The sequence below is a fragment of the Carcharodon carcharias genome, chromosome 10, assembly GCF_017639515.1.
Source record: "Carcharodon carcharias isolate sCarCar2 chromosome 10, sCarCar2.pri, whole genome shotgun sequence".
NCBI classification, from domain to species: Eukaryota; Metazoa; Chordata; class Chondrichthyes; order Lamniformes; family Lamnidae; genus Carcharodon; species Carcharodon carcharias.
The window spans coordinates 24,846,738-24,863,062 of NC_054476.1; the positions used below are offsets into that span (position 1 = coordinate 24,846,738).

General features: G+C 42.4%; 1 protein-coding gene across 1 annotated transcript in view; it reads right to left on the bottom strand.

Moving 5' to 3' along the window:
* shank2b (SH3 and multiple ankyrin repeat domains 2b) overlaps positions 1 to 16,325 on the bottom strand; it is an 834,833-nt gene that overhangs the window by 694,166 nt on the left and 124,342 nt on the right. Inside the window, exon 8 of the mRNA XM_041197641.1 lies at positions 11,229 to 11,345. Coding sequence (XP_041053575.1) covers positions 11,229 to 11,345 — 117 coding nt within the window. The remainder of the gene's footprint in view (positions 1 to 11,228; positions 11,346 to 16,325) is intronic.

A 16,325-nucleotide genomic window follows, 5' to 3' on the forward strand; every position in this document is an offset into this window, starting at 1 on the left:
GAGAGCATGAGTTCTGGGGGGTGTTCCTGAAACTTGCTTTTTTTATCCATTAATTCATGGGATGTAAGCATCGCTGACAAGCCCAGTATTTATTTATCATCCTTAATTGTCCTTGAGAAGGTGGTCCTTGAGCTGTCCTCTTGAGCTGCTGCAGTCTACATGGTGCACCCACAGTGGAGTTCCAGGATTTTGACCCAGTGACAGTGAAGGAAGGGCAAAATAGTTCCAACTCAGGTTGTTGAGTGACCTGGAGGGGTACTTGCAGGTGATGGTGCTCCCATGCATCTGCTGCCCATGTCCTTCTAGCTGATAGAGATTGTGGGTTGGAAGGTGCTGTCGATGAAGTCTTAGATTGTACACACTGCTGCCACTGTGCACCAGTGGTGGAGAGAGTGAATTTTGAAGATTGGATGGGGTGCCATTCAAGCAAGCTGCTTTGTACTGGATGATTTCAAGCTTCTTGAAAGCTGTTGTGCTGGACTCATCCAGGCAAGTGTACACTATTTCATCACACACATGCCTTTTGCCTTGTAGATGGTGATGGACAGGATTTGGGGAGTCAGGAGGTGAATTACTTGTTGCAGAATTCCCAGCCTGTTCTTGTAGCCACAGTACTTATGGCTGGTCTAGTTAAGTTTCTGGCCATTGGTAACTCCAGGATGTTGATGGTAGGGATACAGTGATGATAATGCCATTGAATGAAAATGAAAAATAGTGAGATCCTCTCTTCTTGGAAATCACCATAGCCTCACAATTGCATCTACAAGGCACAAGTCAGGAGTGTGATGGAATACTCCTCACTTACCTGGATGAGTGCAGCTCCCACAACACTTAAGAAGCTTGTCACCATCCAGGACAATGTTTGATTGACACCACATCCACAAACATTCACTCCCTCCACCACCGACACACAGTAGCAGTAGTATTTACCATCTACAGGATGCACTGCAGGAATTCACCAAGGCTCCTTAGGCAGCACCTTCCAAACTCACCACCACTACCATCTAGAAGGACAAGGGTAGCAGATAGATAGGGAAGGTCCCCTCCAAGTCACTCACCATCCTGACTTGGAAATATATCGCCCTTTCTTCACTGTCGCTGGGTCAAAATCCTGGAACTCCCTTCCTAACAGCGCTGTGGGTGTACCTACACCACATGGATTGCAGCGGTTCAAGAAGGCAGCTCACCACCACCTTCTCAAGGGCGACTAGGGATGAACAATAAATGCTGGCCCAGCCAGTGAAGCCCAGTGAATGAATAAAAGAAATGTCACTTGCCACTTGTCAGCCCAAGTCTGAATATTGTCCAGGTCTTTTTACATTTGGGCAATGACTGTTTTGGAACCTGTACACATGTGAATGGTATGGAGCACTGTGCAATCATCAGCGAACATCCCCACTTCTGACCTTATGATGGAGGGAAGGTCATTGATGAAGGAGTTGAAAATGGTTGGGCCTAGGACACTTGGGAAATCTCAAGCCCTGCTGGGAGATCTTGGGATCTAATAGAATCACAGTTTGGATCCCTGTTGTTTCTAAACTACATGAGTAATCTATATAATGAATCCATTTGTAAGAGGGTCCAACTTATTGCTGACACTCAGATAGGAAGAGACAAATAACGTAAAGGATTTATACTGGTTATATTAAAAACTGATTAATGGAATGTACTGTGCATTGATAAGAGAATGAGTTATAAATTGAATTAGCAGAGAGGTTTTATCAAAGAACCTATGAATTATTGATAGATGTGATTGCTGTCAAGGCCAAATCATAGCACTTCAGAAAATAATTCATTCAATAAAGGGTTTGAAAGACCTCAGCGTGAAAGGCAAGAACTGTTATTTTCAAACAATTTGACAAAGCACTTAAAGTGTTGATGGGCTGGATTTTCCTAGACCCATGAGGCAGAATTTTAAGGCGGGGACGGGGCCGCAAAATGCGGCGAGACATTCTAAACCCCCTTGACTTCAGCGGGAACATAAAATCCCACTGCCGTAAAATTCTGCCCACGGCGTCAGGTTTGAAGGTAGGGTCTGGAGAGAAAATAGCAGAGAGCTATGTCAGGATTGCTCCCTGGTGAATTCCTGCCTCTGGAGGAACCAAGTCAGCTGCGAATATACAGACCAGGAGCAGTAGGCCATTCAGCCCCCCGAGCCTGCTCCGCCATTTAATAAGATCATGGCTGATCTGTTAGTAACTTGAAATCTGCTTCTCACTTACCACTGATAACCTATCACCCCTTTGCTTAACTAGAATCTATCCACCTCTGCCTTAAAAATATTCAAAGACTCTGCATCCACCACCTTTTCAGGAAGAGTTCCAAAGGTTCACAATCCTCTGAGTGTAAAAATTTCACCTCATCTGTTTTAAATGGGTGATTCCTTATTTTTAAACAGTGACCCCTGTTTCTAGAAAGTCCAAGTCAGCTGCATTCTCCATGGAGGCGTGCAGCCAATTAAAGCCCCCCTTAGGGACCATTTTGCAAGGGCTCCAGTATTTTCATGCCGTTGGGGTCACTCCATGCCATGTGCAGATGCTGCCAGCTTAGTCACTAACCGTTGGTCCTAACCAGCTTCAGGCCTCTTTAATTCAGCATTTCCATTCAGGCAACCAAGGACACCTCCTTGCCACAGCAGTGCCCACCTCTCCCGGACGGTTGCACCAGTGGGCACGTCAACAACATGGATGGGCTCAAGAGCCCCAAATGGATCCAAAACTGAGGTCCTGACCTCTGCCAGGAAATCCAGCCCCACTGTAACTCTGGGATATGAAAATGGTCAGATATTCACTGGAAACCGTTCAGTAGAAATTTACAAAATTTATGCCGAGGCTTTACAATCAGACCGCACATAGGGCAGAATTTTACATTTAGCATGCGGGCAGGTGGCCGACATGCTGGAATGCAACATGACGCGCGAAGATGTCGGGTGTGCCTCCCAATGTCATCGCGCTGTCTCACGATATTTCGTTCGGCAGACGCGCCAGAGTCAGATGCACGCCTGCCGATAATTGAAAATCCTATTAAGGCCATTGACGAACTAATTAACTTCAAATTTACACTGCCTGTCCAACCTAACGGTTGACGGGCAGGCAAAAAGGCCAAGCAGCCTTTACATTTTTTAGGAAACCTCATCCGCGAGCGGGGATGAGGTTTCCTAACGCTATTACAAATTAAATAATTCTTTTGACATTAAAAACATGTCCTAATCTCATGTGACACCGTCCCATGAGGGGACATGTTTCATTAAATTTTTAATGTCTTTAATCATTTTTTTTAAAGCGCTTCAATCTCTCTGAGGCAGCTCCATGCCTCAGGGAGATTGAAGTGCTCTATCGCGCACATGCATGAAGGAGCACTGGCCCTGACTCTCCCTTCTCCCCATCCCGCCCACACAGGTAGCGCGCTACCGCTTGCGATCCATGCTGGGTGGGCCTTAATTGGCCTGCCCGCGTGAAATCACGGTGCGGAGCTGATCGCAGGCGGTGGTCGGCTCTGTGACTGCCCCCGCGCGTTCACCTCGAGCCCGCCCAACCAATGTAAAATCCTGGCCATAATTTTGGTTGTCATTGTCATGTGTGCTCTCAGCAAAGACAAATCCTTGGCCAGGATATTGAGGTCAGCTACCGGTGGGGGAGAGGGGGGGTGGGGCGCAGGGCCCACTCACCGACGCGGGATGACATCGGGCGGAATTCCTGACATCACCCCCGCATCATTTCAATTTTCAGGTCGGCGGGGGCACAGCCAAATCAGCTGTGTGCCCACCGACCTGTCAACGGCCAATTGAGGCCATTTAAAAAGTAATTAACGGACCTGCCCATCCAACCTTAAGGTTGGTGGACAGGCCGGGAGCCCTGTGGGCTTCAAAAAAAGCACAAAACCTCATCCACAGGTGGGATGGAGTTTCACCAGGGTTTTTTTAAAAATGTAATAAATGTTTGATTAAAAGTGATGGACATGTCCCAACTCATATGACACTGTCACATGAGGGGACATGTCAGGCAAATTTTATTTTGTACATTGACCATTTTTAAATTTGACGCCGATCTCCCTGTGGCAGCACTTAGCCTCAGGGAGGTGAGTGCGGCTCTTTCGTGTGCATGTGCAAAAGAGGACATTCTCAGCTGAGGGAATCCCCTCTGCCTGCACAGGGAGTACATAATTGGCCTGCCCATGTAAAATGGCGGCACGCCCCTAATCGGGGCGCCAATCAGAGGTGCGCCTGCAAGCGCCCACTCCTGCAATTCCCCCTCGATGGGGGGGAAAATTCGTCCCCTTAGCTCATTGTCTGCTGATGCTTCATCCTGAGCCTTATTCAGAACATAAGAAATAGAAGCAGGATTAAGCCATTCAGCCTTTTGAGCCCATTCTGCATTCAATGAGATCATGGCTGACCTTCTATCTCAACACCATTTTCTTGCACTATCCCCGTATCCTTTGATGTTTTTAATATGTAGAAATCTATCAAGCTCAGTCTTGAACATGGTCAATGACTGAACCTCCACAGCCCTCTGAGGTAGGGAATTCCAAAGATTCACCACCCTCTGACTGAAGAAATTTCCTCCACATCTCAGTCCTAAATGGCCTGCCCCTTATTCTGAGACTATGTCCCCTGGTCTAGACCCCATCAACCAGGGCAAACATCCTTCCAGCATCTACCCTGTCGAGCCCTGTAAGAGTTTTCTATGTTTGAATGAGATCACCTCTCATTCTTCTAACCTCCGGAGTATAAAGGCCCAGTCTATTTAATCTTTCCTCATAGGATGATCCCTCCCATCCCAGGAATTAGTTTGGTGAACCTTTGTTGCATTCCCTCTATGGCAAGTAAATCTTTCCTTAAGTACGGAGACCAAAACTGTGCACAATACTCCAAGTGTGGCCTCACCAAGGCTGTATATAATTGGAGTAGGACGTCTTTATTCTTATACACAAATCCTCTTCTAATAAAGGCCAGCATACCATTTGCCTTTTAAATTGCTTGCTGCACCTGCATGTTAGCTTGTGACTCATGAACAAGGACACCCAAGTCCCCTTGAAGTTCAACACTTCACAGCCTCTCATCATTTAAGAAATACTCTGTATTTCTGTTTTTCTTACCAAAGTGGATAACCTCACAATTCTCCACATTGTATTCCATCTGCCAAATTTTTGCCCACTCGCTTAGCCTCTTCAAATCCCCTTGAAGGGCCTTTGCAGCCTCCTCACAACTCACACTTCCACCTAATTTTGTGTCATCTGCAAACTTAGAAATATTACATTTAATTCCCACGTCCAAATCATTGATATAGATTGTGAATAGTTGGGGCCCAAGCACTGATCCTTGCAGCACCCTACTAATCAAAGCCTGCCAACCTGAGAATTACCCACTTATTCCCACTCTCTGTTTTCTGTCCACTAACCGGTTTTCAATCCGTGTCAGTGTATTACCCCCAATCCGTGTGCTCTAATGTTGTTTCCTAATCTTTTGTGGGAGACCTTATCAAAAGCTTTCTCCTAATCTAAATATACCACATCCACTGGTTTCCACTTATCTATTCTGCTGGTTCCAACCTCAAAAAACTCCAACAGGTTTGTTAAACATGATTTCCCTGTCATAAATCTGTGTTGACTCTGCCCAATCCTACCATTATTTTTTGTGTCCTGTTATCACATCCTTTATTACAGACTTGAGCATTTTCCCAACTACTAATGACAGGTTAATAGGTCTGTAGTTCAAAATTTTCTCTCTCCCACCTTTCCTAAATGGTGGCGTTACATTTGCCACCTTCTGATCGGCAGGAACCATTCCAGAGCCTATAGAATTTTGAAAGGTGACCACCAATACATCTACTTTCTTTGCAGCCAACTGTTTCAACACTCTGGGATGTAGATCATCAGCTCCAGGAGATTTATCTACTTGAAGTCCCATTAATTTCTCTAGTGCTATTTTGTTTAACTAAGATTAATATCTTGCAGTTCTTCATTTACACAAGTCCCTTGATTCTCTATTATTTGTGAGGTTTCTAGTATTTTCCTCCATGAAGACAGACATGGGCCAGGATTTTATGGCCCCTCACACCAAGCAGGGTATTACATACCCGCCGAACTGAATGGAAGTTTAAATGGCTTGCTGGGGGGAGACATGCTGCAGTGGAGCTGTTAAATCCTGGCTATAAAACATTTGTTTAGTTTCTCTGCTGTTCCCTTATTCCCCATTATAAATTCTCCTGACTCTGCTTGTAATGGACCCACATTTGTTTTTGTTAATTTTTTCCTTTTGCCATGCCTATAGAAGCTTTCACAGTCTGTTTTTATGTTTCTCATTAGTTTACTCTCTATATTCTATTTTCCCTTAATCTTTTCCTTGGTCCTCCTTTACAGAACTCTAAAATGCTCCCAAGCCTCAGGCTTACCTTTTTTTGGCAACTTTATACGCCTCTTACTTTGATCTAATGCAATCCTTGATTTCCTTTGTTAGCCACGGTTGGAACACTTTCCTTGCTGGGTTTTTGTGCATAAGAGGAATGTACTTTTGTTGTAAACTATGTATTAGCTTTTTATATGTTAGCCATCATATCTTTTAACATAGTTTCCCAATTCACCCTAGCCAATTTTCCCCTCATATCTTCATAGCTTCCCTTGCTTAGACTTAAAACCCTGGTCTCTGATTGAACTATGTCACTTTCAAACTTAATGTAAAATTCTATCATATTATGCTCACGATTTCCTAAAGGCTCCCTTACGACAAGATTATTAATGAGCCCTTTTTCATTGCACAATACTAGATCTAAAATCCCCAGGTCTGGTGCCAGTGTCCCACGAACATGAACACACTTCTCACACACCATTCTTTGAGCCACGCATTCATTTTACTAATCTTGTTTACTTTATGCCAATCTGGATGTGGCTCAGGTAATAATGCACAGATAATAACCTTTGAGGTTCTCCTTTCTAATTTAGTGCCTCTGTCATTGGTACCTGCATGGACCACAACAACTGGATCATCCAGCCTTCTGGGTTCTTGCTCTTGGCTGCAGAGAACAGTGTCTATCCCCCTGATTATGCTGTCCCTATTAACACTACATTCCTTTTAACTCCGCCCTCCCCACCGCCCCCCAACTTGAATGGCTTCCTTTTCCATGGTGTCGTGGTCAGTCTGCTCTTCCACATGACACTTTCGTCCATACAAGCCATAAGAACCTCAGACTTGTTGCTCAATTGCAAGGGCGGAAGGTCCTCCACTCCCGCCTTCTCAATCCCCTTACCTGCCAGTCTCTCAAGCACATCCATCTGTCCCTGATCACTGGCCAAAGCAGGCAACGTTAACCCAAGGACTGCCTTCTGGAGCATGGTATCTAGGTAACTTTCCACCTCCCTGGTGTGTCGCAATGTCTGCAGCTTGGCCTCCAGCTCATTAACTGAACCAAAGCTCCTCAAGCCATATAAATTTACTACAGATGTGGTTGCCATGGATTGCAGTGGCATCCAGGAGTCACACTTGCTGCAGCTGCATCACAACACCCATCCTGCCATCTTTAATTAATTAAATTTATTTTTCTTAATTAATTTATAGTTTCCCTCTTCACAAAACTCCCTTACTCACCAAACTCCCAGCTTCAACTCTGTGCGCTCAAGCAGCACTCAGTGCAAATATTTTCTTGGCAGTTTCTGTCAGTGGTGGTTTGCCATTGCTTTCCACTCTCAGGAACAGGGCAAGGAGGCAAGTCCCAAGTCTACCTCAGCTGGCACTACACATTAGCCATCTAACCAACTGAGCTAACCTGCACCCTGGTATAATTTTGGTTACCAGTCCACAAAAAAAGTTTAATTGCATCTAAAAATGTCCAAAAAAAAACCCCACCAAGACTGCTCCTAGGTGTGAAGAGGATGACTGTGAATGAAAGTGGAAAGAAGTGGTCTGAAATTCTGTTCCTGACTTAACATATATCATAGTTTTTTTTAAAGACTGAAAGAAAAAAGATTGAATAGCATGGCCAGCAAGAGGAATAGAGGTTGCAATCACATAACCTGAAGGACATTGATGGAATGTAGAGCGGAATAATCAGCCAAAGAGCGGATTGCGTTCAACGGCCAAAGGAGAAGATCATAAATATGAAGAGAGAACAGAGTGAGAGAAAATCCCTGAGCTAATGGGAAAAGAAGTTTGAGAATGAGCCTTCAAATATAGCACAGTCACTCAAGAGGAAACTGGATTGCCACGAAAGACATATGATGGCAACTCATCTTGAAGTGCATGGTGCCAGAGTCTGTCATCCTTGAAGATGTCCAAGGTAATGGCGGATGATTCACCAATTATTCATAAGAACATAAGAAACAGGAGCAGGAATAGGCCATTTGGCTCCTTAAGCCTGCTCCACCATTCAATAAGGTCATAGAAGATATGACTGTGACCTTAGCTCCATATTCCTACCTGTCCCCTCATAACCTTTGACTCTATTGCAGATCAATAATCTGTCTAACTCAACTTCGATGATTTCTGGGGTGGTGAGTACCAAGTTTAATGAACTTCTTAATGAAAGAAGAAATTCCTCCTGATCTCTGAATCAAACAGGATGCACCTTATTTTAAAACTGTGCTCCCTTGTTCTAGATTCCCCCACAAGGGAAAATATTCTCTCAGCATCTATCCTGACAGGCTCCCTCAGAATCTTATATATTGTTTTAATAAGGTCACCTCTCTAAATCCCAGAGAGTAGAGACCCAACCTTCCAAACCTTTACCCATAAGACAATCTCCTCATCCTATAAATCAACCTCTGAGCTATTTCCAATACAAGTATATTCCTCCGTGAATACGGAGAACAAATCTAGGTGCGGTCTCACTAGTGTTCTATACAATTGTAGGAAGATCTTCTCACTTATATTCTCATCCCCCTTGCAATAAAGGCTAACCTTCCGTTTGCCTTCCTAATTACTTGCTGTGCCTGCATGCTAACTTCTTGTGATTCATGCATGAGGACACCCAGATCCCTCTGTACTGCAGTATTCCAGAGCCTGTCAATTTAAATAACATTCTGCTTTTCTATTCTTCCTGCCAGAGTGGACAACCTCACATTTTTCCACATTATGTTCCATCTGCCAATTTTTTTCCCACTCAACAACAGAGCTTCAGCAACACAGAAGGGAGGTAACCTCATCAACACAACAGTAGTTTGAGGATAAGGGAGAAAACATGGATAATTGAGGCACATTCCATAAATGAATCAGAGGGTGAATTTGAATCTGGAATCAATACATGTGTATTAATGAAGCATGAGGTGAGCTAAAATCCTGCACAATGCTCAGAAGTAAACTTTCAGTTACAGATGAGTTATTTTCAGTTTACTAACATTTAATCTAGTATGGCTTTGTTATGAATCATGCTAAAGAAATCTATTTACATATTTTACTCCCAAAGACTATTATATTTTCAGGTTTGCTGTACATAACTTCTTGGGTTTCAATGGCATCATTTTCTCCTTTGAACAGTCTAAGTGCTTTTCACTGTTATGGGAAGTGAATAACGCTGTCCTATATCCCCTTACACATTTGCATAATTCAGGAATGTAACCATAGCATCCTTTTGTGAAGTGGGATACTCATGCCTTTGTATCGCGCCAAGGACAGATTGAATGAACATTTGATGAGATACATACAGAATGATAATTATGATCATTCTCAACCACTTTAAGTGTTAGTAACAGTCTGCTTCTATCTACCCTATCCCACACATAGATAAGTTGAAATATGTCTGTCTTATCACTCGATAACCTGCATTTTATCAACAAAGCAAAGCCCAATTGTTCAATGCTTTCTTTGTATCTGTGTTTCCTCATAGCATCACATTTTCCCATCCTAATGAACCTGCATTGTTCCTTCCCTAAATTCTCAATATCTCTCCCGTGCTGTGGAGCCCAAAGTTGCATACCAATATATGACCGAGAGCTTATTAATGTTCTGTTGACTTCCATAATTACTTGTTGCTTTTTATATTCTACAGCTTAAAATAAAATCTAGAATTCCTTGAGTTTAGATTCTTTTCAAAACCTTAAGAAAACTTTTGATGCTGTCTTTAATGTCTTGTGATCCTGCACTTCCAAATTCCCTCTCCTCTTCCACAATTCTAAGCTTTCTTCCATTCAGTATACAATCACTAAAATCACAAAATGCACCATTTCGTACTTACTGACATTGGATTCCCTCTGCTACTTTTTAGTCTATTCCCCTAAACTCACTTATATCCCTTTGCAGCTTTTGCTGGCCATCCAACAAATTAACTATACCTTGTATTTTGGCATCATCCACTTTGGGGAGCTGTTTCAACTTAGGTCAATTGGTTGGTGCGTGGTTCAGAATGTTGCCAACAGTGTGGGTTTGACTCCCGTTCCGACTGAGGTAGACTTAGGACCTGCCTCTTTGCCCCACCCTAAGAGTGGAAGGCAATGGCAAGCCACCACTGATAAAAATTGCCAAGGAAATGGCTCAGGATGAACCATCAGCAGACAATGAGCTAAGGGCCTGCCTTTGGGCAGAGTGCACATGACATGATTGAATCATCCACATCTAGATATTTTTTCCAACCAATTCTTTAGTACTTCATAAAAGAGCAACTTACTTTGATAAGAATATAATATTTGCTGAAAAGATAATGATATCTGAATGCGTGGCCAATGGAAACCCAATCAGAAGTATCAAAGGGAGTTGGGTCAAAGCATTATTCGTTACAGGACAAAAGCCAAACCTTTGACTGGCTTGGGATAAGTAATGTTCTGTAACACAGGTTCTCCTATGGAATTAAATTGGAAAGCTCAAAGAGCAATTCAGAGCTTGGAAATTACTATTTTAAGAACAGAATGCGCTGGAAAAACTCAGCTAGTCTGGTAGCATCTGTGAAGAGAAAAACAGAGTTAACATTTCAAGTCAAAAATGACTCTTCTTGGAAATTACTGTTAGGTATTTCAGTGGGGAAAAAAATAGCATTCCTCTGACTGTTATTTTAGTGGAGATGTTAACCCATGTAAAAGGAATGAGTTAGCACTTGACAGAAATCTCACATGATGCAGTAACTATGGTGTCCATTGTTATTGACAACAGTAATTTTCAGCTTTGCAGTTACTTTATGCTATAGCATATAATTACGTTCTTTCTAAAATTATTTCTGGTATTCCTGATCAATTTGTGAACCGCAATATGAAAGGAGATTAATTATAAGAAAGAAATTAAGATATTGCAATGAATGTCAGCTTCTCACCTGATTATAAAGAGCACAGACATGGAGTGCTGCATTGCCTGAGGCATTCTGTGCTCCCATATCAGCCCCATAGAAAAGCAGATGTTCCAGATGTTGAACGTAACCATAACGACACGCCTAATAAAAAAAGCACAAATTGAAATTATCATTCAATATTCCGACAACATGCACAACTTTTTTCCCCATAACAGTAACCTCAATTTTTCAAGGGAGGAAAGATTTCGCTATTTGAAACCACAGGCACAGATTAAAAATTATATTTAGAACAGAGAATTTGTTCATTTATAATTGTAAAGGCAACTTCTTGAGTCAAAAGGATAAGTTCAGATAATTGATATCCTTTTCTACTGAATAAAGATCAAAACAAATAAAGGCTTAATTGCCATGTATTTCACTATTCAAAAGATCCCAGCATTTTGTGAAGTTCCCTGTCACATCACGGCAGAAACTCTGTTCCATGGGATCTTTGTCATTGTGTATCATCAACTAAAGGCAGTAGAAGTCCCCAAAACAAAACTATTTCTTCTTCACTTATAATAATAATACTTTATTCAGTAAATCACTGGGAAGCTGGTGATGGATAAATATGTCGTAGGGAATTAAGTGAGTCGTATGGACTTGAAGGTTCCAGGTTCTCTGCTTTGTCTCAGTTGGATTAGATTACCTTATTCAAGGGCATTGCTAGGGATGCTACAATTGACTTCAGCATTTTGGATTTGGGAAGGACAAATGAAGAAACATCAGCCAGTATTCCCAGTTCTTGTTGCTATCCGCTGATTGCTGTTCCGTCATGAAAATATAATAATTTTCATAATATTATTGTGAGTTATTGGAAAAGTGGGTTAATCATGAGGCTTGGATTAGATTTCCTGTGCGCACGTGCGTGTGGGGGAAATTTAATTGAATTGGAGACAGCTGGTCTAGAGGCTTTGAGTTATCAAAAAAGCAGCTAAGTTTGAAATGCTAAATATGTAAACATGGCTGAAGTTTTAGAATGTGAGGTGTAGGGAAAATTTGCATTTTTAGATAAACCAGAGTAGTTTGAATTTCCAAGAGATGGTAAGAGGTTATGCCTAGTCTGAAGAATCTAAGTCAAACAATGTGTTTATTTTTCCCAAAGGTTACTGATAAAATTAGTGCTATGAAATAGTTATATTATGAGAAAAGTTAAGTTTCAAAAACATATGGGAACAGTGGAATTTGCATTAAAAAGGGAGAACTCTGTATAAAGGAGATGAAACCATGTGTAAGGGGGGAGGCATTCTATGATCTAACACAAGTGTGAAAAGCCTCCAGGCTTTGTGCATCAAGTTGCTGTCTACAGGAACCGAAGCTGAGAAAACTCATTTTGAATGCGACTATCCAGGATATTATGCTGCTTTGCCTGAGTTTGTTGAAATCTATTTGTTTTTGCTGTTGCTGTAATGGAGCCAGATTAATTAGGGGTTTTAAGAGTTATTATATTAGTGACTTATGGACTTATTTATGTGCTTGAAATCTTTTCTTTTGTTAATAAATGTTTAACTTAGTTTTCTAAAGACCTTTGAAGTTGCGATAGTCTTATTACTCCTGAATTCAAAGCACACATCTCAAAATAAATACAAATTGCAAAATAACTGTGATTGCGTGATCAAGTTTTCCTCATGGAGTTGATCCACCTGGCACACATCATCTACCACGTCATAACAGCTGGAAAACTGTGTACATGGGCATTGGGTAAAGTATGTAGTGAATACTAAATGTATCATAATTGTATTGAAGCACCTCAGAGTGCAACATGAGGTATGTTGATAACTCCAATAGCATGGCACTGTCTTATTGTCTGTAATGACTGTATTGAAATGACTGTAATATTCATTGATAGTATTGAAGCACCTTGTGATCCATGTGTAAAAGTTGAATCTGATTGCACTTTTTGTGATGGCAATTTAGAAATGTTTTGTAATGTTCTTTCAGATATTTAATGAATAAAGTATATTTTTCCCAAAAAAAAATGGGCTCAGAAGACTCGGAAAGAAATGCGGAGCAGTGTCGATTTGCGGAGAAGTCGAGCGGAGCAGCAATCAGATGAAGATTGCCGCTCCTCAGAGGATCCAGTCCAAGATCTTCTGCAATTCAGTTAGCTGGTCACATGGTGGGAATCTGAGAATGAAGCACCCAATCTGTATACTTAGGAGGTAAAAACAGGGCTTGAGGAATCTACAAAATCATATTCCCCATCAACATACATGACACCACCCCAGGAAATAGAAATCAAAAAATTATGCTCTTGTGCTCTTGCTTTTTAAAAATTTGTTCTTGGGGTGCGGGCATTGCTGGCAACTCCAGCATTTATTTCCCATCCTTAACATTTCTTGAAAAGGTGATGACAAGCTTGAACTGCTGCAGTCCATTTGATGTAGGTACACCCACAGTGTTGTTACGAAGGGAGTTCCAGGATTTTGGCCAAGTCACAAGTGAAGGAACAGCGATATGGTTCCAAGTCAGGATGGTGTGTGGCTTGGAGGGAACTTGCAGGTTGTGGCGTCTGCTGCCCAATTGTCTAAGTGGTAGATGTCGTAGTTTTAGAATATGCTGTTGAATGAGGCTTGGTGAGTTGTTGTGGTGCATCTTATAATATGGTACACACTGCTGCCATTGTGCGTCGGTGGGGAAGGCAGTGAATGTTTAAGGGGCCAGATGGGGTGCCGATCTAGCAGGCCAATTTGTCTTGGATGGTGTCAAGCTTGTGTCCTTTAATGTTTATGGATGGTAAAATCACAGGTTGGTAGTGCACAATGTTATGATATTTGCACGAGACACATGCCAGCAGCTGCATAGATGGAGCATTGCCCCTACCTGCCTGGCTATATGCTTTGCTTAGGAATTCTGTGGCGAATAACTCACCTCCTGACTCCCTAAAGCCTGTCCACCATTTACAAGGCATAAGTCGGGAGTGCGATGGAATACTCTCACTTTCCGAGATAAGTGCAGCTCCTACAATACTCAAGAAGCTCACCTAGGTGTGCACCTGGTGCTAGGCTCTGACTCAATATATCTTGGCTGTCAAACACCTACCCTGACAATTTTTACAGCAAGAACACAGTGATTGAGTACAGGAATCTGGGTGAGTTTCCATAGAATCATGTTGCAAAGAGAGCAAATCTGTTGTGTTTGAATTTGAGACCATCTGGAGCGAGGGTGTGAGTGTAAAGTCAGGATTGCAGTCTCTTGCTTCAGGTATTTTGTTTCAGTAAGATACTGAATTACCACCTCTTTCTCATCTGAAGGGGAAAATGTAATTGACTTAAATGCAATGTTGAAGCTTTGTGGCCCCTGCAGTGACCATTATCTTACTGGTCAGCCTTGGTGGAGAGCAATCTCAACTCTGAGTCAAAGGTTGTGGGTTCAAGTCCAGAGACTTAGGCACAAAATCTAGGCTGACACTCCAGTTAGTGGCTCTGTCTTTTGGATGAGATCATAAATTGAGGATGTGTCCGCTATCTCAGGTGGATGTAAAAGACCCACCATTTCGGTGAGGAGCAGGGGAATTCACCCTGGTGTCCTCGCCAATCTGTCACTCAACTTAACTATAAGCTACCATGGGGAAAGATTAGAATAAGTACAGGGATCTGAATGTGCAATTAACCCATGCCATTCATTGTATAGCTCAGCAGAGGGCCCAAGTTCACGTGAGGCTAGCACCACTTAAAGCCAGCCTACATTAATTAAAGCCAACCTGCACCACTTAAATTCGAGGTGCATTCTGGCTGATTACGGAAAAGTCCTTGAGTAGGGCAGACAGTATGCCCTAAGGTCTTTGAATGCACTGACTTTGAGTAAGCAGTGGGTGCAGATAGCCTCCCTTATGCGGCAGTGGAATGCCAACTGGAAGATGCTACAAGTGTCACTTGCTGCTGCCTAGAAAGAACCCAACATGAAGAAATTCATAGTCATGGTCACCTCCGCAGTCATGCGGAACATGTGCAATCTTGGTATCTAAACATGTCAATCATCTCAGCTTCAGGACATCACTGCAGGAGTTCCTCAGGTTAGTATCCTCGGCCCAACCACCTTCAGCTGCTTTATCAATGACCTTCCTTCCATCATAAGGTCAGGAGTCGGGATGTTCACTGATTATTGCACAATGTTCAGCACCATTCGCAACTCCTCAGGTACTGTAGCAGTCCATGTCCAAATGCAGCAAGATCTGGCTTGGGCTGACAAGTGGCAAGTAACATTCGCGCCACACAAGTGCCAGGCAATAACCATCTCCAACAAAGGAGAATCTAACCATCACCCCTTGACATTCAATGGCATTACCATCACTGAATCTCCCACTATCAATATCCTGGGGGTTACCATTGACCAGAAACTGAACAGTTCACCACCGCCTTCTCAAGGGCAATTAGGGATGAGCAACAAACATTGGCCTAGCCAGCGATGCCCACATCCCGTAAATGAATTACAAAAAAACCTAACCAGCACACGTGGCAACAGCACAAGTGTTACGGAGCCCAATTTTGTGGTGTCTGTCTTTCTTTCCAAAAGCTTATTTCCTTCTTTTCCACCTCATGGCTAAGTGTAAGCTTTGTCCATGACTAGAAGTTTCTCAAACATGTTATCCAAGGAAGCAACATTTTGGTGTGTCAGAACGGATAATACAGGATAGCTGACTATGATTAGATGTGTCAGTGCATCCTTGCTGTCAATGCACCCTAACTCATGGCATGAGTTGTCATTAGTAACGAGTCGCATTATTCACAATTCTGAATAAATAAATTGGAGATTCCAGTGTTGAGAGCTGTGTTACACTCAGTTAGACCCATATCTGTTCAGTCTGTTTATGAATGCAAGCACCACCTATCCTCCTCCTTAAATTTTCCGGGTTTGATGGAAAATGGCAGCAAAATGATTCTGATCTTATCTATACAGGTTTCAACACATTGCTTATAGACCCTTTCTATGGCAACTACATCTGCAAAATATGCAACGTCATGCTTTCGTGAGCTGAACTGCAGTTGTATTAATCAACCGTAGCTTTGAGATGAGCTTATATCCAACCACTTTTGCCTTTGGGTTGTGGAAAGAAACCAAATGAATCATGGGCAATGAAAC